The sequence below is a fragment of the Phyllobates terribilis genome, unplaced genomic scaffold (genome assembly GCF_046119375.1).
Source record: "Phyllobates terribilis strain yellow unplaced genomic scaffold, ASM4611937v1 Scaffold_4__5_contigs__length_816908805, whole genome shotgun sequence".
In the NCBI taxonomy this organism is placed as follows: domain Eukaryota; kingdom Metazoa; phylum Chordata; class Amphibia; order Anura; family Dendrobatidae; genus Phyllobates; species Phyllobates terribilis.
In genome coordinates, this window is record NW_027362764.1 from 410,959,607 (window position 1) to 410,986,082 (window position 26,476).

The 26,476-nt window shown below is 43.2% G+C and overlaps 1 protein-coding gene across 1 annotated transcript in view; it reads right to left on the reverse strand.

Moving 5' to 3' along the window:
- GABBR2 (gamma-aminobutyric acid type B receptor subunit 2) overlaps positions 1–26,476 on the reverse strand; it is a 1,360,263-nt gene that overhangs the window by 81,828 nt on the left and 1,251,959 nt on the right. Inside the window, exon 16 of the mRNA XM_073678612.1 lies at positions 16,072–16,254. Within this exon, the coding sequence (XP_073534713.1) occupies positions 16,072–16,254 (183 nt within the window). The remainder of the gene's footprint in view (positions 1–16,071; positions 16,255–26,476) is intronic.

A 26,476-nucleotide genomic window follows, 5' to 3' on the forward strand; every position in this document is an offset into this window, starting at 1 on the left:
GACACTATTACAGTTTTTTTTTTACCGCAAAAAATGCCAAAAGCAGGATAATAGAGATTTTTTTACTGTGGAACAGCAAAACCATAGTTATAATTTACTAGTGTATACCAGACTTTTTTAAATATATATATTTGTGGCTGAACAGTGAGCGACACACTCAAACTGTTTTTTTTTAGATACAAATGGCCCAAAAGTGGATAATACAGAGGTTATAACCGTGGAACTGCAAAACCACACTTCTGTTTCTCTGGCCTACACCAGACTATTTTCAACAGATATATTTGTGTCTGAACTGTCACAGACACACATTTTTTTTTTTTGGGGGGGGGGGACGACGCCAAAAGGTTAGTAAGACGGGTATTTGTACAGTGTGAAGAAGGAAAAAAAAGAGGATTTAGATGAAAAAAATCTAATCTTCCTGGCCCCCGAGACCTGGAGCTAAGTCCAGCAATTTCAGCAACAGGAGCACACAGGACTGTAATGCAGCGTTTTCTGGTATAACCACTGCGTCTCCTATACAGCCTGCCTGCTGCCTGATATCTGGGATGGATATTAGTCCTGAGAAGGACTGTTTGTTTGATCTGGCAGCCTTTACAGACCCTACACTAACTATTTCGCAGGATATATCTCTCCCTAAATCAGCAGCGCTGTCCCTACACTGTCTGATCCCAGCCGTCTGTGTCCAAGATGGCGGCGCCCAGTTTTAAATACTCGAGGTTACGCTGTGCGGCCAGCCAATCAATGTAATGCCCACAACCAACATGGCTGTGGCATTACAGTGACTGGCTGGCAATCCCTGCATGTTCATTGGCTCTGTAAAGAGCGCCAAACATGCAGGGCGGAGACCCGAGCTCCCGCCCGAGTAACCCGGAAATGCTCGGTGCTCGCCGAACATCCCGAGTAGCGTGATCCTCGGGCGAGTACCGAGCAGTGTCGAGCATGTTCACTCAACACTAGAGGATATACTAAGTACCAACCCTCCCTATGAGGTCTATATGTTCTTAAGAACATAGTTACACACAGCAGATTAGTTGCATACTAACTATATGAATGAGATTTGCAAATATGCATGCAGATGATGGAGCATTGACCACATTTAGACATATGAAACTCCTTTTTAGGTACAAAAAATGTCTACTCCAAATCTGCAGTGTTATCACAAATAGGGAATATGTGTATGGTGCAAAAAGAAATGTCTGCTGCTTTGTGTACAATGATTTTTTTTTAAAAAACCTCAGCATAATATTAAAAATGTAACACAGTTAGTGCCCCGATATAACAATTGGGTTCATCTTTTATATCTACGCCCATAAACAGTAACTCAGTAAAGTCGGTGTCAAAAACAAAATGCTGATGTAAAATGTACATGTAATGCATAGGCTCACATGCCTATCGCACCAAGTGTCATAAATTCCATAGAAACATCTCCTGTGTCTAATACTGGAACATAAAAAAGGATCACTAATTAAAGGGACTGTCCAGTCTAAATTGATAAGTCTGCAGTCACACTGGGTGACTGCAAACTTCTGAATCCCCCCAGCACACACACTTTGCATTGCAAGGATTCACCGGTTTCTGAGCTGGAAATGGTGGTGATGTATGCGTTATGCATACTCTCGGGCAGAAGTCATCTAGTGGGCTCTGCCTTGCTCCATACACTGAACGGTCATGTCACTAAACGGGGTGCGGCCTCACTCCATACAAGTGTATGGAGCGAGGCCACAACCACTAGACTGCCGTGCCCACTGGGCGGTCTCATTACTAGACGCGGTGCGGTCTTGCTCCACAAGTGTATGGAGCGAGGCCGTGCCCACTAGAAGGGTTCTAGCTGAGAGTATGTATAACGCAAGGTGGCCCAGGTGGATGTAAACACGGACTGTGGCACCACATCTCATGAAGTGGCGGCCGTTAAGGACCTATTGCATCCCATAATAATTGAACGTGAGTACAAATCCCTACAGCATACATACCTTCCGGTCCTGGCTCACAGCGCACAGTGCCTGTGCTGGGGGGATTCAGGAGTCTGCAGTCACACAGAGTGACTGCAGACATATCAATTTAGATTGGACAACCCCTTTAACATTACCATATTAGCTTCATACTCATACACTGAAACAGTGGAGGTCATTGCATGGCAGAATGTGCCTGGGTGTCATGTTGCTATTCTCTCCCAAAAGGAGCTCCTGGTCCTCTATATGAGAGCCCTTGCTGCACAATTTTATTAGAGAAAGTCAATTTTACTCCCAACATTATTCTGCTGATGTATTGTTAAGATCTTTATTAAGCTCTTATACTGGAGCCTTTTGCCAAGTTGCAGAGTTAAAATATAGTAGGACTTTGATTTCCCTTGCTGACAGGTATGTGTGTTCAATAATGCATGACACTGCATTCTTTAAGTTCCTGTAAGAGGTGTCATCAGTAGTTTCTATCAAACCAAGTTCTGCATGATTACCTCACAACTAACATGCCATCAGGGCCAGCAGGAGTTGTTTTATACAGAATATTTTTGACTTATACTTAACTTCTGCAGAGCTGTAAACCTGACAGGTAAATCCTGAGTTTGTATAAATGTGCTTTCCACCTGACAGCTTGGTTAACCATTTCAACATTAATGTTCCAGTCGCCATCAATACAATGAAATTTACTAATGTTCTTGTCTCATAATGTAGATGACTACATTTAGACGCACAATTAAAAAAACATATATTAAAGTATATTTGTCCATGCTAAGGAGCCCTGAGCTCCATTTACCCCTTTTATGCTTTAGCATCATTTCCCTATAAAAACTAACCTCCCGTTTCCCATTTTTTGGGGGATGAATATACTGTACATATTACCATAAATATTTAATGGAGCCTTCTTTGCCTAATCTACAAAAATGTTACTTTTCGGGTTCAAGTAGCACAATTGGCTGCAACTAGTGTTGAGCGATACCTTCCGATACCAGGAAATATCGTATCGGATTGGATCGGACCGATACTCAAAAAGTATCGGATATCGCCGATTCCGATACCGGAAACCAATGCAAGTCAATGGGACAGAAATATCGGAATGAAAATAAACCCTTTCTTTCCTTGTAGGTTAATTCTACATGAAGTAAAACAACTAAGAATAATGTAGAATGTATTATGCGAAAAGCCGGCAATTCATCAGCGCATACACCGGTACCCGACAATTTACAACAGAAAGAATAGAGCATCACACATAGATTAGATAGATAGAAACATGTCAGTCACATATATAAGAAGTACAGTGACAGTGTTGCTTAATGTACTTGTCATTTAGTGCAAAGGATTTATTAAAAAAAATATTAGTGTTTTCATGCACCGTCTCTTTAAAAAAGCCGGCCGGCAATTCAGCAGCGGTACCCGACAATTTATAACAGACAGAATAGAGCTTCACACATAGATTAGATAGATAGAAACATGTCAGTCACATATATATGAAGTACAGTGACAGTGTTGCTTACTGTACTTGTCATTTAGTGTAAAGGATTTATTTAAAAAAATAATAGTGTTTTAATGCACCATCTCTTTAAGAAAGCCGGCCGGCAATTCAGCATCTGTACCCGACAATTTAGAATAGAAGGAATAGAGAATCATACATAGATTAGATAGATAGAAACATGTCAGTCACATATATATGAAGTACAGTGACAGTGTTGCTTACTGTACTTGTCATTTAGTGTTAAAATAAAGGATTTATTTAAAAAAAAATTGGTGTGGGGTTCCCCTTAATTTTAGTCTCTAGCGGAGGTTAAGCAGACAGCTGGGGCAGATGTTTGAAGCCTGGGAAGGGGGTAATACCCACGGAGCTTCCCAGGCTGCTAATATCAGCCCCCAGCGGAATACTTAGCCTTTACTAGCTATTAAAATGGGGGACCCCCCCAAAAAAATGATGTGGGGTTCCCCCTAATTTAATAGCTAGCAAAGGCTAGGCAGACAGCTGGGGGCTGATATTAATAGCCCAGGAAGGGTGCCATGAATATTGGCCCCCTCCCAGGCTAGAAACACCAGCCGTCAGCCGCCCCAGAAATGGCGCATCCATAGGATGCGCCAACTCTGGCACTTAGCCTCGCTCTTCCCACTGCCCTGTAGCGGTGGCAGTGGGGTAATAGGGTTGGGGTTGATGTCAGCTTATAATACCAGCTGACATCAAGCCCAGGTTAGTAATGGAGAGGCGTCTATAAGACACCCCCATTACTAACCCCATAGTCAAAGTTAAAAAAAAAAACACAAACACCCAGAATAAAGTCCTTTAATTGAAATAAACACACAATTCTTTATTGTTCTAAATTAAACCATACTTACCGTCACGCCCATTCCAGCTGAAGCCAATGATCTCCTGCAATAAAAGAAAAATAATAAAGCAACCTCATCCTTACCTTTCCATGGTTCCCACGATGGCTCCAACTCTGCTACATCGAGATGACAGGCTGGACCGCAGGAGAAAGCTGCCATCCAGCCTGTCATCCCGCAGACACTGAGAAGCGCAGGCATGCTTGCGCTCCTGTGTCTCTCTGTGACGGCATCCAGATGAGCCGACAATGAACTCAGCTCACCTCATGCACGTCACTGACAGCGTGGGAGAATTCTCCTGCACTCAGCGCTTCAGAGTGAGAATTTTCCCACGCTGTCAGTGACGTGCATGAGGTGAGCTGAGTTCATTGGACATGAACTCGGCTCATCTGGATGACGTCACAGAGAGACACTGAGGAGCGCAAGCCTGCCTGCGCTTCTCAGTGTCTGCGGGATGACAGGCTGGATGGCAGCGTTCTGCTGCGGTCCAGCCTGTCATCTCGATGTAGCAGAGCTGAAGCTGTCGTGGGATCCATGGGAAGGTAAGGATGAGATTGGTTTATTATTTTTCTTTTATTGCAGGAGATCGTTGGCTTCAGCTGGAATGGGCGTGATGGTAGGTATGGTTTAATTTAGAACAATAAAGAATTGTGTGTTTATTTCAATTAAAGGACTTTATTCTGGGTGTTGTGTTTTTTTTAAATACTTTACTAGAAATTCATGGTGGTCATGTTTAATATTGGCGTGACCCCATGAATTTCGGGCTTAGGGCCAGCTGATAATGCCAAGCTGGCCTTAACCCCTTTATTACCCAGTGAGCCACCGCACCAGGGCCCTGGATGAGTTGGGTACAGCGCCAGAAGATGGCGCTTCTATGAACGCGCCATTTTCCAGGGCGGCTGCGGACTGCAATTTGCAGCGGGTGGGGCCCAGAAAGCTTGGGCCTCCCTGCGCTGCAGATTCCAGCCCCCAGCTGCATAGTTGTACCTGGCTGGACACAAAAATAGGGCGAAGCCCCACGTATTTTTTTTTTTAATTATTTCATGAAATTCATGAAATAATTAAGAAAAAAAGTGCTTCTACATATATTGTTGTGTCCGGCCAGGTACAAATAGGCAGCTGGTGGTTGGGGGCAGTCCGTTCCTGCCTGCTGTACCTGGCTGGACACAAATATAGTGCGAAGCCACACGTCAATTTTTTTTAATTATTTCATGAATTTCCTGAAATAATTTAAAAAAAATTGACGTTGGGCTTCGCACTATATTTGTGTCCAGCCAGGTACAGCAGGCAGGAACGGGCTGCCCCCAACCACCAGCTGCCTATTTGTACCTGGCCGGACACAACAATATCGGGAAGCCCTTTTTTAAAAAAAATATTTCATGAAATAATTAAAAAAAAAAATACGTGGGGCTTCTCCCTAATTTTGTGTCCAGCCAGGTACAACTAGGCAGCTGGGGGATGGAATCTGCAGCGCAGGGAGACCCAAGCTTTCTGGGCCTCCCCCCCACTGCAAATTGCAGTCCGCAGCCACCCCAGAAAATGGCGCGTTCATAGAAGCTGGATGCTGTACCTGGCTGGCATACAAAAATATGGCAAAGCCCACGTCAAAATTTTTGGGAAAAATTAATTAAAAAATAAATAATAATTTAGGGACTGCATCTTTATTAACTCCTCAAATGTCATTTAGTGTTAAAATAAAGGATTTATTTAAAAAAAAATTGGCGTGGGATGCCCCATAATTTTAGTCTCTAGCGGAGGTTAAGCAGACGGCTGGGGCAGATGTTTGAAGCTTGGGAAGGGGGTAATACCCACGGAGCTTCCCAGACTACTAATATCAGCCCCCAGCTGAATACCTAGCCTTTACTAGCTATTAAAATGGGGGACCCCCCCAAAAAAATGACGTGGGGTCCCCCCTATTTTAAAGCTAGCAAAGGCTAGGCATACAGCTGGGGGCTGATACTAATAGCCCAGGAAGGGTGCCATGAATATTGGCCCCCTCCCAGGCTAGAAACACCAGCCGTCAGCCGCCCCAGAAATGGCGCATCCATAGGATGCGCCAATTCTGGCACTTAGCCTCGCTCTTCCACGCTGCCCTGGTGTGGTGGCAGGGGGTAATGGGGCTGGGGTTCATGTCAGCGCCAGCTGCCATGAAGCCCAGGTTAGTAATGATGGGCGTCTATAAGACACCCCCATTACTAACCTACAAAGTGTTAAAAAGAAAACACACACTACACCCAGAAAAAAATGATTTATTTGAAATAAAACACACCATTTTATTTAATTCTTAGTTTACTAAAAAAAAATAGTTACCTGTCCACGTTCCTGCGCTGATCTCCCATGCACAGCTGTCACATCTGGAGATGGTGACAGCTGTGCATGGCTGCTGTAAGCTCACACTGCCGGGAACACGTCTGCTCCCGGCAGCGGGAGCCACAGACTGAGGTCACCGGAGTGCATTCAGGCAGCGCAGCTCCGGAGACCTCCTTTACGGCACTAATGTACCGTGGGAATTTCTCACGATACAGCAGGGCCGTAAAGGAGCTGACCGGAGCAGCGCTGCCTGAACTCCGGCGAACCCGCTTATGCAATGACGGGGCTGCTTTACGGCCCCATCATTCTAGCGGCGGCAGCGGTTCAGAGCGGTCACATTCTATGTGGCTGCTCTGAACTGGAGATCATCGTGGGACACTCGTGGACTACTACGGAGGGGTAAGGATAAGGTTGTGGTTTATTATTTTATATTTTATTACAGGAGATCGATGGCTTCGGGGAATTAGGTGTCTAGGTGAGTATAGGTGTAGTTTTTTATTTTTTACTTTATTTTAGGTGGCGATCGGCGGGGACAGGTAATGTATGAACTAATTTATTGTAGGTAACCACTGGCCACCAATGACATGTATTTAAAATTTATTGGGGACACAGTAGGGCAATTTAAATAGCAGGATCAGGCTGATGGGAACTTCTGCTCCCATCGAGCTGATCCTGCTGGCACGAGTGGACGGGGGACAGACATAGGCTGATGGGAGTAGTAGTGTCACATCGGCCTATGTCTGCCTGCACGCACACACCCCCAGACATCGCACAGACACCACACACACCCGCAGACATCGCACAGACACCGCACACACTCGCAGACATCGCACAGACACCGCACAGACACCGCACACACCCGCAGACACCGCACAGACACCCCACACACCGCGCACACCCGCACAGACACCCACATACACCAATCATGACCGGTCTGGGAGGTGAGGCTGACCTGTGCGGCCGTGGGAAAGTTCATGTGAGTTCATGCAATGCAGTCAAGCATGAACTCACATGAACCCTCTGAGGGCACCGCGGCGACTTCAAATGAACAGCTGATCGGCATCACCTGATACCTCAGCTGTTCATTTGAAATAACCGGCGGGAAAGCGCAGCACAGAACGGGAAAGCCGGCGGTGAAGTCTTTTCACTGCCGGCTTCCCCGCCCGGGTTCTTCGCTCCCCGCTCCTTGGTGCTGCGCTCCCCGCCCGGTCCTAACTTACGATCGGGATGGGAGGTGGCGAGGGGAGCGGAGGATCGGGGTGGGAGGCTGCGGGGAAGCAGTATGGGGCTGTGTGATTGTTTAAAAGCCGGCGGCTTTTTACCGCGCGCCGGCTTTTAAACAATCAGGAGAATTCTCCCACGCTGGGATGGCATTCTGATGACAGGCTGGATCTCAGCTGAGCGCTGCCATCCAGCTTGTCATCCTTCAGAGACACTGCAGAGCGCAGGCATTATGGGAACTTCCGATTCCGGTATTCGATATTGTAAAAGTATCGGAATTAAGTATCGGAATTCCGATACCGCGAATATCGGCCGATACCCGATATTTCAGTATCGGAATGCTCAACACTAGCTGCAACTATAGCTATCTGCGATGCTCCTCTTTAATTCTCTTTAGCCACCTCTCTAGATTATCTGCAGTCTTTAGCATCTCTGATTTTGTAAACTTCTCCATAGCCCTCATCTCTCTGCCTCAGGGCTCATTCAAAAGTTAATTTTTCTCCTAGTTGTGTTTTTCACGGATATAACTTGTACCAATTATTGTCTATAGGGCTGTTCACATGTCCATGTATTTTTGCGAGCTGAGTAGTCCACACAAAATCATGGAGACTGTCACGGGTTTACTATGACAGAGAGGAGCCAGAAGGCCGCAGCGTCTGAGTTCACATACTCCTGCATCGAATAGAAGCACTTCTCCCTCTTATTAAATGGTGCTGGTTTCTTGAAGCAGTGCAGGAGTTAAACGGCTCAACTTTGAGTCTTTGTAGCTTCCCTCATGGAAGTTCTCAGCTGTGCAGTATCAGCCACTCCCCTCTCCTATATAGTCTCTGCTCTGGCAATCTGGATTGCCAGTGTTAAGTCTTGTACTGCCTAGTGAGTGGATGATTCGGTAGAGGCATTTTAGGAGAGTTGTTCTGTGACTGTTGCTTGGTGTTTTGGCTGTGTGTATAGCCCCTTCCTCTTTTTTTTTGTTTACCTTTCTAATCCCTCCGGTGTTTTCCCTCTGTTGTCTGTGAGTGCATATTTTGTATGTTTGGTATTTTCATTTATCCCTGTATGTCCTTTCCTTTTTTGCCTGGTTTGTGTATTTACATGCACTATTCCTCTCCACTTCCCTGGGTGGGGGAGGGAACAGATAAGGGCTGATTCAGAAGAACAGCAGGATACTTGTCCCCAGCATCTTCATCATCAGAAGTAACTTGGGGAGCCAGGATAGCTAGAGTGCCCTTAGCATTAGGCACAGGGTAGGAGCTCCTAGTCCTGGCTTATCAGACAACAGTATCGTGACAGAGACCTGTCTGACTTTGATCCACTTTGTTTTTATCAAATTTGTCAATGCATGTCTATTTTTACACTTACTTGGCACCCATAATTTTCCTATATAGTAGATTCCTTTGGTCTTCAGTGTATTGACATAATCCATGCTTGACTTTTGTTCCTGGAATTTTTGTAATTCATAGCTGTTATTTATTTCAGGACTTTTTATCACCATACTTTTAACCCTGGTTTCCCTTTCTTTACTACTCCCACCCCAAAAAATTGGCTTAAAAACTTTTTTATGTTTTGAATAATGTATTTAAAAATTCTTTGGCCCCTGCTTGGGGATTCTTTTTGCTGGGATTGTCAAAACTTTGACACTAAAAGCTTAAAATAAAATGGCTAATATACAGTAATTATCTTCATACATTTTTGGACATTATTTCACAATTTCTAGTATTTCCATAGAACAGAGTCGCTATAGGCAATATGCTTCAATTTGCTCCTACATATTTTTGCATTTACAAATGTCATATGTGCTGTAAATAACACAGGTTTACTAGCACCATGATTATAACCCAAGATTCTAGAAAATATGTTTACTCAGAGTAAAATTTCTGTTGAACAGATACATCAATGCTGACATTGTCCCCAAGTGGGCTAAAAGAAAAACCCTCGATGTCATGTTAGCCTAAAATACTCATTCATCAAACTGCAACTCCTCATGGACACAGAAAAATGAGTCTTCATTTTCTACACTATAACAGTCATCTTTTTCTTTTTGCTCTATGTATATTTAAGTGAGGTGAAGGTTCTCTTCCTGTGTGGTTGTGTTAATATGGATCCTCTCTTCACACTACAGTATCTCTTATGTTACAGCATCAATGGCAACAACATATAAGCTGTAGTAATTGCTTGAATATTTGAACAATTAAGACTCATATTGAAACAAGTTAAAGAGGATTTTTCACCAATTTTTCATGTTGAACTGGAACATGAAGCAGTATTGGTTGCAGAGCAGAATAATACTTTTTTGTTGTTTTTAATTTTGCCTCTCTGTTGAGGAGATTTTTTGCAGTCAACGTATTTGGCACCTAATTAGTTAATATTCACCAAGAGGGTGTTATCAGATAGTTTTCACAACTGGCATGTACTTCTTCCACCTGTATGATGCTGACCATTTATAAGCATGTAGCAACACTCAGAAGAAGTGTTTATTATTTATATTCACTATTCTTCAATATTCAGAAGAAAGAACACATTCTCCCAATAGCTTAGAGCAGTATTCTCAATGTGTGAGATGTAATGATACAGCCCTGATATCCTGGTCTAACCTCCAGCTTGATGTAGGGTGTAGAAGAAGGCACTTAGTGAAGAAACCTAATTGGTGCTGAAATGCGTAGCTTCAATAAAATATCCATACCTCTACCCATGATCCGTCTTTTTTCCCGCTGCGCCCATTGTTTCCTTGTTTTCTTTTATATCCTGCTTTACTTATTGCGGTAGACATTGTGCATAACTGGCACAAAAAGGTGCAGCAGCTGGTCCACTCTTTACAAATTCTCAGACAGGCTTGTACCTGTTGTAAACACATCTCACTAAGGTGAGCAGTTTCGCTTACTCTCAGCGTCACTACATTTACTCAATGTTTTATGGGAAAACATGAAAGGTAAAGTTCGGGGTCCATACTAGACACCTAGTGTCCGTGCGCCAGACCCCGAGCACAGACTTCTCCCAGAAGTCCGTGCTACTGTTCGGGATTGGCAGCTCAAACAAAGCTTGTTGAAACCACAGCCAATCAACAAGCTTTTTCGGTGTGGGCACTTCTGGCTCCATCACAGTCATGTCAAGTATTGAGCGGCGCAGTATGTAAAAAAAAGAAAAAAAAGACATGGGGTCTCCTCTATTTTTGATAACAAGCGCAGGTAAAGCTGACAGCTGCAGACTGCAATTCTCAGCTGTCAGCTTTATCTTGGCTGGTTATCAAAAATAGAGGGTTTTCCATGCCGTCTTTTAAAATTATTTAAATAAATAGTAAAAACGAACGGCATGAGGTCACCACCAATTTTGATAACCAGTCAAGCTAAAGCAGACAGCTGCGGGCTAGTATTCTTAGGCTGGGAAGGGACCATGGATATTTGTCCCTCCCCAGTCTCAAAATAGCAGCCCCAGAAATGCACCAATTTTGGTGCTTTGCCTGGCTGTTCCCACTTGCCCTGTTTTGTTGGCAAGTGGGGTAATAGTTTATGGGGTTAATGTCAGCTCTTCTATGTCCACTGATATAAAGCACAGGGTTTATTAATAGAGAGGCATCTATTAGACACCTGCATTACTAACCCTGTAGTCAAAATTAATAAAGACACACACAGAGAAAAGTCCTTTAATTGGACAAAACAGTTCCCGAAAAATCCCCTCTTTTACCCATTTAATAAAATAAAAATAAAGATCAAAGTATTCCTCACCTGTCCACTGATAATCTATATGTCCCATGACGAGCCCCAACCCTGCTACTTCTGGATATATTGCTGAGTCATGGCATAAGTAATACGACCGCTCAGCCCGGCATCCAGGACACAATGAGCTGAGCTTGAGAACGCGGCTGCAGTGATGACATTATGATTACCGCCGGTCACACGCAGCCGTGTTCTCACATTCAGCTCAAATGACTGACCAGTGGTAACCATTTCACTGCCAGTCACAGCTGCTGGCTCACATGCTGTCATCTGTGTGACAGCGTGGGAACCACAGCGCTGTGACCGGCAGTAACGTAAGTGAGGTTACCGCCGATCAGAGCCAATGTGTCCCATGCTGACACACAGATGACAGCATGGGAACCACTGGATTTTTGGGCTCCCTATTCATTTGAATGGGGTCTGAGTTCAGGATCGAGGGTTTTATAAAGTTCGGCTGAACCCGACAGACCCGAACATCCACGGATCCGCTCATCCCTACTCAAAACGTCTATGCTAATTAATGTTGTTTTTTGTCTTTTTCTTTTAACCTCCTGCAAGGGCAGTGCAGGTGGGTTTAGCTGTGTCACATTACAAACCCTCCTAACAACTCTCCTCCTTTCACAAAATTGTCACCTCTGCTGTACTGCCCCTCCCCCTGCACTGCTGTACTCAACTTGTGAGATTAGAGCAGGGTGTTATTATAGCTCAAGCAGGTGTAGTCCAGAACAGGCAGGTTACTTCTGTGTGAGATATAATGACAGCCCTGATCTCATGGCAGAGAAAGTACCTGAGTAAGTTGCCCGAGGACAGTAGACTCAAGTAATTACTGACACATTTCCAGACAGGCAGAGTGGGAGAGGAGCATCACTGCAGAGTTGCCCATGCTATAAAAGTAGGAGAAATATTAGAAGGGTTTGTATTGCGACACAGCTAAACTCAGCTACACTGCGCCTTCCCACACTGACTCATGCAGGAGGGTAGATCAGGAGATCAGAGCTGTATCATTACATCTAACACACTGAGAATCCTGCTCTAAGCTATGGTGGGGGCATGTCCTTCTTTCTTCTTCTGTGTTACTGCCTGCTTATGATTTGTCAGAATCATACAGGGGGAAGAAATCTCCAGAATTGTGTACAGTTACACATGAAAAAATTGGTGAAAGGTCCTCTTCAAGCTTGGTCAAGGTCTTCCGCTTGGTGCCATCTGGAGATGATTGGAATTAAATTTTAATAAAATCCGTTCTGTCATTTTTTCTGAAATTTGCAAGTCCATATTAAATCAGCCAACATGTGCTGGGAAAGATGCAGGCTTGGCATGTGAGCTCATATCAAAGTCAGGGACACGACATCTGACATACTGTACATGTACGTCAAAAGTCGTGAAGTGGATAAAGGGATTGAATACAGTCCTATTAGGTCTCAGAGTGTTGCATACGTCTTTTTTACAGCAATTGGAGTCTTTGCAGTATTGCAATTTACTGCAAATCAATTCGGGGAGAAAATGTGAGAAATCTAGTAAAATTTAATTTGAAAAGTTTTGATAATTTCTAGTGCTACCATGCAAAGCTTTTTATCTCAGCAACTTAACTAAAAATCGATCAGAAGACTAAAAAAGATCAAATAAATTGTCAGACAGTTATGTATATTTAAAGACTAATATTTATTTGTTGTGAACTGTATACTTTATAGGCATAAAGATACATTTATGCTAACCTGCACAAGCTTATTCTGGTTCACAAAAGACACAGAAAACATTAATTACTTTGTATAGACACTGTCCAAATGTACTCTAATTTTTATCAGTAAATTAAAACACTACTCCAATGTTTATTTTTTATTTCACCTCTGGCACTTATTCATGTTCCCTGCCCCTAGTAATATACTTACCAACCACTGACTTCAGCTCTTCATGGTGCTGCTCTGGTCACGTTCTGCCATCTTGTGATCGCAGTTGCTTCAGACTGACCAGAAATTAGAACTAATGGTCACAAGCTCTCAATGCAAGTCTATAAAAGCCTTGTTCAGCCTCATTCTAGCTCTTATAGACTTACACTAAGGCCACATTCACACGCTACGGGCCGGTGTTCAAAGAAAATCTGCATTGACAAGCACGGGGGTCTTCTGCAGACCCTCGGCTGTCATGACAACCCATTGGTGCCACGCGATCACATGACAGGGGCACCGATAGGCGGGTCTTATGATGCACATCTGGTTTGCACAAATTAAATGTTGCTGTCAGAGATTGACAGCAGCATTTAACATGTTAACAGCCGCGGGTGGATCGAGATTCCAACCGCGGCTGTTAGAGGCACATGACAACTGATCAAATCAGCTGTCATGTTCCGGGAAAGATGCGGGGTTGAGCGCTAAGCAAATGCAGGGAGGGACACGACCTATGATGTACATATACGTCATAGTCGTGAAGAGGTTAAAGTTTTAAAGATGCCACATCATGCAGACAAATAAAGCTATTGCTGACCTCATTAAAATGTTGTAACATAGTTACTGTACTTAGGTTGAAAAATTTCAACCCTTCTCAGATCAACTGTACATCATTTAATGCTAAATTATTTAGTAATCACAGTATCATTCATCGTTTAGGAAACATCTAGCCTTTTTTTTAACTCCTCTGAAATGTGTTTTTAATATATAATCAAAAATATATATTAAAGGTTAAATACCAACATAAGTAATAAGCTCACCCACCAAACACCCGACGCGCGTTTCACCAATGAGCCTGACAAAGCACTGGTGAAACGTGCATTGGGTGTTTGGTGGGTGAGTTTATTACTTATGTTGGTATTTAACCTTTAACATATATTTTTGATTATTTGTGGGAAGTACTTACTCATACTTATCAGGCTCTGTCTCAGCATATGGATTTTATTAGTATTAACTATGTATAATACAGCTATTCTGGTTTTCCACTATGGAAACTGATGTTTAGCAATACGTGTATATTTATTTTTCATATGATTAAGTATGCATTGACTGTCCTGTATACACTAGCGACCAAAAGTTTAGCATTATTTTTAAAAGTGTGATTACTTCTGTTTGGTTGTTGTGATACCATTTTCCTGGGGATTTTAGTAAACCAGAAGCAAATGGTTGTCAGCTATAAGGACGAAAATTGTGTTTGACATTGTTTTATCCCTTTATGTGTTTTGCATATTTTGTAATGGGTAGTTGAATTTTGTCTACATTTTTTTTTTATGTGTGTGTTTTTTAGGTTAAAACATGGCAAAGACAAAGCCAAATTTATCACCAGCTGTCAGGAAGCTGCTTATTCTGAGGGTGTAGTCAGGCAAAGCCAAAAAGTTCAACGGTTCTCAGAGTCAAGTGTCACGTATATTAGAGAAAGAAAAAGAAGGCTATGGAACAGCTGACAAACCTAGAAGTGGACGACCACAGAAAACTTCCTCCAGAGTTGACCACATTATTAAGAAAAAGTCAGTATCTGATGTCCATAAAAGTGCTGTACAGATTTTGCACAAAATGAATGAAGAATTTGGGGGTCAAAGTGAGTCGTCACACTGTGGTGCGACAACTAAGAGCAACAGGGTTGAATGCACAAGTTACAGTCAAGAAGCCTTTCATCTCTGCAAAGAACGGGAAGATCCGACTTGAGTTTGTCAAAGAACACAGCCAATGGAAAGAGACAAATTACACTAAGATGTTGTGGTCGGATGAATCCAAGTTCAATCTGTTTGATAGTGATGGCAAGAACTATAAATGCCACCCAATTGGAAAACATAATGATGTAAGATACCAAACACCTACAGTGAAACATGGTGGTGGCAATGTCATAGTTTGGGGCTGCTTTTCTGAATCTGCCATTGGCTCTCTGCATAGAATTGATGGAAATATGAATGCTATCATGTACAAGGATATACTGGAGAATGTAATGTTGCCACATGGTAAAACCAAAGTAGGCAGGGGATGGAAATTCCAACAAGACAATGATCCTAAGCACAAATCCAATTTAGTCAAAAATTGGCTAGCAGAGAAAAATTTTCCCCTGTTACAATAGCCAAGCCAATCACCTGATTTAAATCCTCTAGAGCACCTTTGGGATGAGTTAGGGCGACAAGTTGGGGCCGTACCCATAGCAATAAAGATGAATTGTTTGCAGATTTTCAAGTGGAATGGAGCAAGATCCCTCAAGATGTCTTGAATAGGCTTCAATGCCCAGTCTGTGTAGTGCAGTAATTAAAGCAAGAGGTTATGCTACAAAATACTAACTTATGCCATTGTAAACAATGAATGAAGGAAAGCGGTGTGAGGGTGGCATTTCCCAGAGAGAAAATCAACCATGAACCTGTAATACCTATATGATATTAAGTGTCACAAAATCAACTCCTCAACACATTTGTTAAAATAAAATTAAATGAACAATCCCTAAGTTTTTGTGGAGCCCAAAATTGAACCCCGCATGTTGGTTTATCACTTTTCTTTGTAGAGATCATAGTAGTTCCTATGAAACTGATTAGCTCCTTTATCTAAAAGGTTCTGCAATTTGGAAACTGAAAGTACCTCTGTGATTTTCATCCGTAATCGATGATTTTCTGACTGCAGTCCTTCTAGTCGGGATGTGCTGGCTTGATTTACACTGGTGACTGATGTTGATGTCTTTGAATCTTCTTTTTTCTGATTTTGTGTGAAATGAAATCTTCTGTTCTGCGTTGCTGCATCAGGATTCGTCCTTAAGGTTATTAACTATGAAAATAAAACAATATTTAATAGATGTAGCAGAACCTACAATACAGTATTCAGTACTGACCAATGTTTCTTAAGAGGCAGGTGTAACGTCAGGCTGGCTATTTAGGTCATTTTTGTCATCCGCAATGCATTTGTAATGTGCTCAATGGATGAAAGCTGGATTAAATATTTATACAAATAAACATTTCAATTATACATTAACATCTCCAGCAAGTTATTTTTTGTTGGAAAAAAATTTTGTTTTTTTTCTTTTTTGGAAATGTGTAAGTCTTGCACTGCTTATAATTTCCTCTACTTACAGCCTTGCAGGAGTTAGTAAAAATATTTGCCTTTTCGTTCTCTCATCCTCCAAGACTTTATATATCTGGTTTCACGCAAAGTGCTTTGTTGAAAAATGCCACTTTTTATAGCATTTTTGTGTAGGTTTTTTATTTATTTATTTTACCAAATATTGTGTCCAGTTTTCACATTAAGATCTATAGTAAAATAAATAACACACTACATACAATATATTTTGGTTTGTGCAATTTTGGTGGCTTTTTGAGTCAACCGCATTTTTCGAACTGGCTCTATGTATTTTTTTTTTTTTGCTATTTCCCTTAAGTTTCTATATAAAACTTGAAAAAAAAATGCCATGAAATGTCTGTCACAAGTATAACAAAACACAAAATGGCACTAAACATGCTTTTAAAATAATCTCTATGACAAAAACCTGAAATTTAAGGCATTGATCACAGGTTGTAATGCTGATGAGACCTCAAAAATGAGCTGGAGGAAAATCTAGCACCGAGCATTCAATTCCCCTATGGTTCCATCACACAGGTTCTCCAGGCAGTGGCCCTCTTTGTAATTACTCTGGTCCAGCTAATTGATAAAGGTCCTAAATAGTGATAAGTGAGCATGCTCGCCACTGCTCGGTACTCACCCGAGCATCTCAGTACTTGAGATGCTCGGAGCTCGCCGAGTACTTTCGAGATGCTCGGACGGGAGCTCAGGTCCCCGTCCTGCATGTCTGGCGCTATTTAGAGCACCAATCATGCAGGGATTGTCTGCCACTCACAGTAATGCCGCAGCCATGGTGGTTGTGGCATTACAGTGATTGCCCAAATCGATGGGAACAGTGCTCACAGTGAAACATGAAAAGCCGGCAATTCATCAGCGGCATACACCGGTACCCAACAACACGCTCTGCGGTGTCTCTGAAGGATGACAAGCTGGATGGTAGCGCTCTGCTGCGATCCAGCGCTTCAGAGACACTGCAGGTAGCGCTTCAGAGACACTGCAGAGCGCAAGCATGCCTGCGCTCTGCAGTGTCTCTGAAGGATGACAAGCTGGATGGCAGCGCTCTGCTGCAATCCAGCCTGTCATCTCAATGCCATCCCAGCGTGGGAGAATTCTCCTGCTCAAGCGGTGACGTCATTTGCCGGCACCGCATGCGCAGAATTATCCCACGCTGTCAGTGATGTGCATGAGGTGAGCTGAGTTCATTGGACATGAACTCAGCTCATCTGGATGCCGTCACAGCCAGACACTGAGGAGTTCACTGAGGAGCGTCTCAGTGTCTGCGGCATGGCAAGCTGGAAGTCAATGTGGCAGAGCTGAAGCTGTCCTGGGAACCATGGAAAGGTAAGGATGAGGTTGGTTTATTATTTTATTTTTATTGCAGGAGATCGTTGGCTTCAGCTGGAATGGGCGATACGGTAAGTAGGGTTTAATTTAGAACATTAAAGGAATGTGTCTTTATTTCAATTAAAGGACTTTATTCTGGGTATTTGTGTTTTTTTTAACTTTGACTATGGGGTTAGTAATGGGGGTGTCTTATAGACGCCTCTCCATTACTAACCTGGGCTTGATGTCAGCTGGCATTATAAGCTGACATCAACCCCAACCCTATTACCCCACTGCCACCACTACAGGACAGTGGGAAGAGCGAGGCTAAGTGCCAGAATTGGCACATCCTATGGATGCGCCATACCTGGGGTGGCTGACGGCTGGTGTTTCTAGCCTTGGAGGGGGCCAATATTCATGGCACCCTTCCTGGGATATTAATATCAGCCCCCAGCTGTCTGCCTAGCCTTTGCTAGCTATTAAAACAAGGGGGACCCCACATCATTTTTTTGGGGTCCCCCATTTTAATAGCTAGTAAAGGCTAGGTATTCAGCTGGGGGCTGATATTAGTAGCCTGGGAAGCTCCGTGGGTATTACCCCCTTCCCAGGCTTCAAACATCTGCCCCAGCCATCTGCTTAACCTCCACTACAGACTTCAATTACGGGGAACCCCACGCCAATTTTTTTTTAAATAATTCCTTTATTTTAACAATAAATGACAAGTACAGTAACTAACACTGTCACTGTAATTATTATATATGTGCCTGACATGTTTCTATCTATCTAATCTATGTGTGATGCTCTATTCTTTCTGTTCTAAATTGTCGGGTACCGATGATGAATTGCCGGCCGGCTTTTTTAAAGAGACGGGTGCATGAAAACACTATTATTTTTTTAAATAAATCCTTTATTTTAACACTAAATGACAAGTACAGTAACCAACACTGTCACTGTACTTATTATATATGTGACTGACATGTTTCTATCTATCTAATCTATGTGTGATGCTCTATTCTGTCTGTTCTAAATTGTCGGGTACCGGTGTATGCCGCTGCTGAATTGCCGGCTTTTTTAAAGATAAGGGTGGATGAAAATCAGAGGGCACTAGTGTGTTCCAAGTGCCCGGCTATGTTTTTCATGCACCCTCCTATATACCCTGCCTGCCTGTCTGCCTATATATTCTGCCTACCTGACGTTCAATTGAGCACTGTTCCCATCGATTTGGGCAATTTTTGACCTTCTGCAGACCGCCGGGGGGGACCGCCAGAAAAATGCTTGAGTTTCCCATAGACTTACATTGTGCTCGTTGCTCAGGTCGAGCACCCGAGTACTCCAATGTGCTCGACCCGAGCTTCGAGCACTCGAGCATTTTAGTGCTCGCTCATCACTAGTCCTAAGCTATTTAAGATGTTGACTCATGAATACAATCTATTTCCAAATAGAATCCATGTATCAGGCTTCCTAATGACGTTATCACCAGAGAAAACAGCATGTAATCTTAAAGTTCTTCAACAGCATCCACTGCAAGTGAAATGTAGTAATGCATGTCAGTCATCGAAATCAACAGCCTGCCATGTAATATAATGAGAACTCCAATCAGCCAAAAATGGGAGACACTCTGCCAAAGCTACTCTTTATTCTGGATCAGAATGTCCCAGGCAGCAGAGCCCCCTTTATGATGCCCATATACCCGGATAGAACATATGAAAAAGAGTTTTCATTGTAAAACAATTACTAACTCGTAGAAAATAGGTTTTGTAAGCCAGACAACTGCTTTAAGGACTAGCTTCAATCATGACTTAAAAATTCAGGTTGGACAAGAGTTAAGGAAGAGTTCCACTAAAAAGACTTCTATAACATGTAAATCAGTGATCTTGCTGGTTATATTCTGTGTTATAATTTTTATTTGAATGAGTATCAGTAAAAATGTTTTATAATACTATTGCTGATTTGCATCTGCCTTTCCCCGTGGCTTTAAAGGGAATGACTTGGCAGAAAATGACCTACTGTTAAAGTTAGGTTTTCTCTTTACATGTATTTTTTTCAGTATTTGCCATTTTTTTCTATATCAAAATATGTATTAAAAATATGATTAAAAAATAAATAAAATTAGCATTATGTCAGTTTTTTTGGATTACTGTTTCAGAAGAGTTTTTAGCAGGCTCCCTAACAGCACAGACAGGATTACAATGACAGGTAACACCTCTATACACAGCTGATAACTCAGGATCCACCAGTCACGATAGGTTATATCACACCTGACCCTGTTCCCTCTCCCATCACAATGAACTTTGCACAGGCTCATTAGACATTTCACTACAAAAGGGTCAGGATCCAAACATTGTGGCTATGTACATGTATTATTTCCTGAAACAGGAAGTGAGACTAAAAAAACCCAGTAGTGGCCGCTGTGAAAAGTGCAATATTTCTATTTTTTTTACTCTTAATACAGAGTGTGCTATGTAAAAAAAAATCAAAACATTTTTCAAAACTACATTTAACACAAAAATCTGATTTAATCAGTTGACTACTTTCTGTTGAAAGATTCCCTTTAAAACTTGACTTACTATGCTCCAAACAATGGATAGACAAGCTAATACAGATTTGCTGATTGTATATTTTATGTTGTATAAGCCAGATATATTGTATTATTAGATCATCGGAGATTATCCAATAAGACCAACTGATATGGAAGATGAGATGATATCTGGCCATACACACAATTCCATACATTGACTTTATGTATATCTTTATAGTGTATTAGTTATAGTATCCATGTCCATATTTAAGTAAGCATAACAGCCTTTAAACACTCTTGTTCTATTTTAGAACAATGTAAAACATATGTTATGGTACATAATAATAATAATAATAATAATAATAATAATAATAATAATGCATTTTTAGCATAATGGAAATAGACATTAAATATAAAATATGCTTTTTTTTATAAATCATTAGTTATCAAATTAAAGCTGAAATATAATAGATTTTATCTGAGCTATGCCAATAAAAAAGGTAAAAATATGTAAATCAATGTTTTGCTGCCCTTGTAAAGCTTTCAGGGTACAAGACCCCAAGAAAGGAGTAAAACACTGTGCACATTAGAATAACACTAGTGCACATATAATGTGCTTTGGCTGTTGGTACCATATACATTAAATAGACTGTCTGCAAACTCAGGGACACGGGTGGGAACATCTGAAATAATTGTGGCTCATTAGTCAGGCGCCAGTGCCATCCTAAGCTCGCAGCTGTGCTAGTTCACCATGTAAATTAGTGGAACATTGATTTGGTCTTATTAGATTAGTGCTGCTTAATGAATAGGGAGCGTCGCTAATTAATCTCTACTGTTGTGGGAAGTATCCAGTCTCCCATATGATGGAGACAGAAAAAATATTTAGGATGATAAGTTTCTACAGCCCCTAAGAATAGGCAGACTGGTGTCTAGAAACAGCTGGCAAAGACATGTGTGCATTTGCACTTTAAGTCCACTCAGTTTATGAAGCTACTATTAACTACAAAATCACTTGATAATCCTCTTGCAAAATGTGTAATCCACAAACAGACTTGTTCTGTGGGGATGAAGAAGAAAAATAACAGATATAAAGATAGTAAAGGAATTTACCGCTGCTACATGGAGGCAAAGAGGGCTGCGGGGCAAAGCTTCTGCTACGGTGGTTGTAATATAGATGTTTTCATTGTAACACTGAAATCTCACAATTGTTGATAATAAATGAATATTGGTGGATTGACAAAGTGTAGCTCCAACTTTAAGGTTAAGTTCTCACAATGAGTTTTTGGTGAGCTTTTGACTGCAGCGTCTTTAATAGTGTTGAGCCACCCCCGTAGTGTTCGAGTTCGGTTCGTCGAACACCCGTGTGTTCGCCGAACTGTTCGTCGAACTGTTCGTCGAACACCTTCGAACACCGTTAAAACCAATGGCAGGCAAACAAAAACACATAGAAACACATAGAAAACACCTTCAAAGGTGTCCAAAAGCTGACAAACTGCTCAGAAGACACAACTAACACATGGAAAAGTGACAAGTACATATAGTCATGCGAAAATAAAAGAGGTGGAGGAGTAAAAGGAGGGGGAGACACAGATATAGGCATGTCATGCCCTTCTAAAATCCAAAAAGTGAGAAGCCGACACGGCCAGTCCGCTCCTGCCCGTGCCACCTCCGTGTCGCCGGGTTTGTGCCAGAGCCGCGGTGAACCCTGATGGCCAGCCCCCCTCTCCCAATACTGGTGCCTGTCCGCTGGTGGGTCGAGCGAGCCCCCCTGTGGTGGAGGCAGCTCTAAGCTTTTTAATTTAAATTGTCTCTCTAATTTGAATGAATACACTTTAAATCCATTTACAAGGATCTATTGGAGGGCAAGTCTCATGCCAGCAGCCGCGTAATTCCAGCTCCAGTAGCGTCCACTAAAGCTGCTGCAGTTAAAAAGCTTTTATAAGGATCGAGCTCGGCTGTCCACCGCAAGGCATCCTACTGCCAGTCCCAGCCCCTATGCCTTGGGGTGCCTCCTGATGCTCTTCACTAAGTATCCCATGGTCCCGAATCATTTCCTTTGAAAAAATTAAGTGTCTAAACTACAGGTGGTGTAGCTTGCTTAACAGCCGGGATAATCCGCTGACTAGCAGACACTGCTACTAGGCACAAAGTATTTCCTGGGCTAGATGCAGTTAAAAATTTGTAATTAGATACTCTCGTTGGATGCTGAGAAAGCATTCCATAGAGTCTCCTGGCACGCCATATATGATTCTCTTAAAAAGCTTGGGGTAGGGGTCTAGGGGACCCTTTTATAGCCAAAATCACGGCCCTGTATCGCAATACGTCACCTAGGCTGAAGATAAATGGAACTGTAGCACCCTGAGGGCTCGGTTGCTACAGACGTATTGCACCTCACCCAGAGGTGTGATATCTCACTCTCAGGTAAGGATGGAGTGTGGATCAGGACCCGACACCTGCATGCATTACACCACATTGCCGTGGGGCAGGGCGACCAATATGCCCCTGAGATGGGCACGACAGTCCCTGTCCCTGGCTGGAGTGGGGGGAGGGAACACTGAGGAAGGGGAACCCTGTAGTGCAGGAGCAGGAAGGAAGCAGTTCCTGGGTGCATTGAGAAGGGAGTATAAAAGGTGGGCACCATCTTAGTTCAGTGCAGAGAAGTCTGAGCAGAAGTGGCAGGGAGCAGGGGCTCTTCATGAGCTCTGCTCCGGAGGCGGGCCTAGTAACAGAGGCCCAGGCCTGGAAGAGGGAGAAGGAAGGAAGAGGAGCGGAGAAGGCTCCAGGAACGAGGAATGAAGGGATCCCAGGGGTGCGGACGGGCGAGTCGCCACCGCACACCCAAATCCACCTGCGTGGAGGGGTCAGGCCAAAGGGGGAGACCGGTCCTCGAACTAGTGGAGGCAGGAAACGACCCTCAGCTAGAAACCGGAGGCTCTGACATTTTATGTGGCGCAGCCCCTCGCTACACCCGCTAGGAAGGCACCACATAGGGTCAGGGAAACTGGCGCCAAGTTTACCAAGAGGAGGCCCGAGGCAGCCGGACAGAAGTGTTGGTAAGAAAGGCCAGACAAAGGACACACAAAGGGGGTCCTGTGAAGTGCTCCAAAGTTATCTGGGAGTTGTCTGAGCCCCTCACCTGGTGAGCACAGCACGACGTGGGCAGCCGTTACCTGCAGACGTGGTCTGGATAATAAGAACTGTGAGTAAAGGCCCTGAACTGCATCACTGACTCCGTGTCGTTACTGCTGCTGCCCTGCACTATCACCCCATCCTCCGCATACACTGCCCTGAGGCTATACTCCTCCCGTGGGGAGTTATGCTACGCTCTGCTGCACCCACAACACCAGCCTCAGCGGTCTGCCCTGTAGCAGCGGTTCACTCTGACCGCAATCCACGGGTGGCGTAGTCGGACATTTAAACATCAAAACCACATAAATAGTTCCGCCACTGGTTTGACCGCCCTGAGCCACGGAACCGGGTCGCCGCCACGAAGACTACAACCACCAGCATCCACCAAAAAGGGTCCGGCTCCGGGTGTCCCAAGGCCCAGGGGGTGCGTCAGAACATTTTCATCACCTTTCACAATCACCAATGGGACAAGGCAGGGATGTCCTCTGTCCCCTCTCTTATACATCCTAGTGACGGAGCACCTGCTCTCATCAATTCGCCATAACCCCAATATTAGGTGGATTGAGGTGGGAGGCACCGAGTACAAGTGCTCTCTATTTGCTGATGATGTCCTAGTATATATCACTCAATCACATATATCCATCCCTGCTGTTATGGCTGAAATAGATCACTTTGTTACATGGTCAAATTTTAAAATCAATGCAGCGAAGTCTGAGGCCCTCGATGTCTCCCTCCCCAAATCCATATAGGATTCCATCCAGTCCAACTTTACCTTTGCCTGTCCCTCACAAGGTATCAAATACGTAGGAATTCCTATTCATAGAGACCTCTCCCATCTATGTTATCTTAATTTTGGGCTCTTTATTGAACAACTCCATACAGACCACGGTTGGCAAGTTAGAACTGTAAGATTCACTACGTGAACCGCTGGTGTTTTGTGGAAAAGCACATGTACACTGCGTTCCAAATTATTATGCAAAAAGTGTTTAGGAGTGATAAGGGAAGAATTTGTTTGTTTGTCAGTTAAACTCATTGATGGTGATGTGTGTCAGGGCTCTTTATATCACTGTAAGCAATTGCAGACACCTGTGCTAATTAGTTTGGCAGGTGTGTCCAATGAAAGGCAAGACTACTTAAGAAGGCTCTCTCACATTATTAAGCAGCCTACATTTTCTGCCAAAATGGGAAAGAAAAAGGATGTGTCGGCTGCTGAGAAGCAACAAATTGTGGAGTGTTTAGGTCAAGGCATGACTACAATCAACATTGTGCGATGATCAGGATGAAGTGTCTTGGCAATCAAGAAGTATGTAGCTGATTCACAGTACACACGTGTGCGTGCTGATAAGGGCAAATTGAGGACTCTTTCCTACTGGCAATTACGTCAGGTTGAAAGAGCAGCGGCAAAAAAGCCTTGTCATAGCAGCAGACAAGTTTTTGAAGCTGCTTTTGCCTCCAACGTCCCCCGAACAACAAGATGCAGGGTCCTTCAGAGGTTTGCAGCTGTGCATACGCCATCCTGTCGACCTCCTCTATCCACTTCACACAAGCAGAAACGGCTCCAGTGGGCCAAACATTACATGAAGACTGATTTCAAAACAGTTTTGTTCACGGATGAGTGCCGTGCAGCGCTCGATGGTCCAGATGGATGGAGTGGAGGATGGCTGGTTGATGGACACCCCACGCAAACACGGCTACAGCGCCAACAAGGAGGAGGTGGAGTAATGTTTTGGGCTGGAATCATGGGGAGAGAGATTGTCGGCCCCTTTAGGATCCCTGAAGGCGCTAAAGATGAACTCCATAATGTATGTGGATTTTCTCAAACAGCACTTCCTGCCATGGTTCAAGAAGAAGAACCGTGTATTTCACAGCAAGATCATTTTTCTGCATGATAATGCACCATCTCATGCTGCACATAAAACATCTGCATCTCTGGCTGATATGGGAATAAAAGGGGACAAACTTATGGTGTGACCCCCATGCTCCCCTGACCTCTACCCCATTCAGAACCTTTGGAGCATCATTAAAAGGAGTGTCTATGATGGCGGGAGGCAGTTCACATCTAAGCAACAGCTCTGGGAGGGTATTCTGTCCTCATGCAAAACAATTGAAGCAGAAACCATCCAAAACCTGACAAATTCAATGGACGAGAGAGTTCAGAAGCTCCTTTCGAACAAGGGGTCCTATGTGAAAATGTAACATCACCTAGAATAAAGTTTTGAGTTGAAAACTGTTTGATTTCAGTTTCTAACAACCTGCTAATGCTTATAATTTCAAAAATGACCATTTTTTTGGTCTTTATTAAAATGAAAAGGTTGATCGAAAAGTTTGGGGGATCTAAGAGTGTGGCAACCCAGTAGTCATGATTACTTCGAATTCTGACAATATGAGGGTCATGCTGCAGGTAGTGCAGCAAGAAGGCACTTATGTGTCTTGCGCATCTCGGAGCCCCAAAATTATTTTCCGGGCTAGATGCAGCTAAAAATTATTTTTAATTTTAAATCTGGTGAAGCTTTAGTATAGATGGCCTAATAGGATCAGTGCTGCACACTGCTACAAAGCCCAAATTATTTTCCAGTCAAGATACAGATAAACATGATTAGTAATTTGAAAGCTTAAAATGGTTGGTAGGGTGATTTTAACCAATCATCAAGCTTTTACTCTCCCCAGGATGACACAGGGGTAGAAAAGTCGTTTCGGATCCATGATTTGTTCATCTTTATGAACGTGAGTCTGTCTACATTATCAGTGGAGAGCCGCGTGCGCTTATCTGTCAGCACACCACCAGCAGCGCTGAACACACGTTCAGACAGAACGCTGGCTGCGTGGCATGACAAGATCTCCAAGGCGTAAGTGGCTAGCTCCGGCCATTTATCCAGATTGGAAGCCCAAAAAGAGCAAGGGTCCAGTGACACAGTCGTGGCTTCAATGTTTACTTGGAGATACTCCTGTACCATCGTCTCTAGG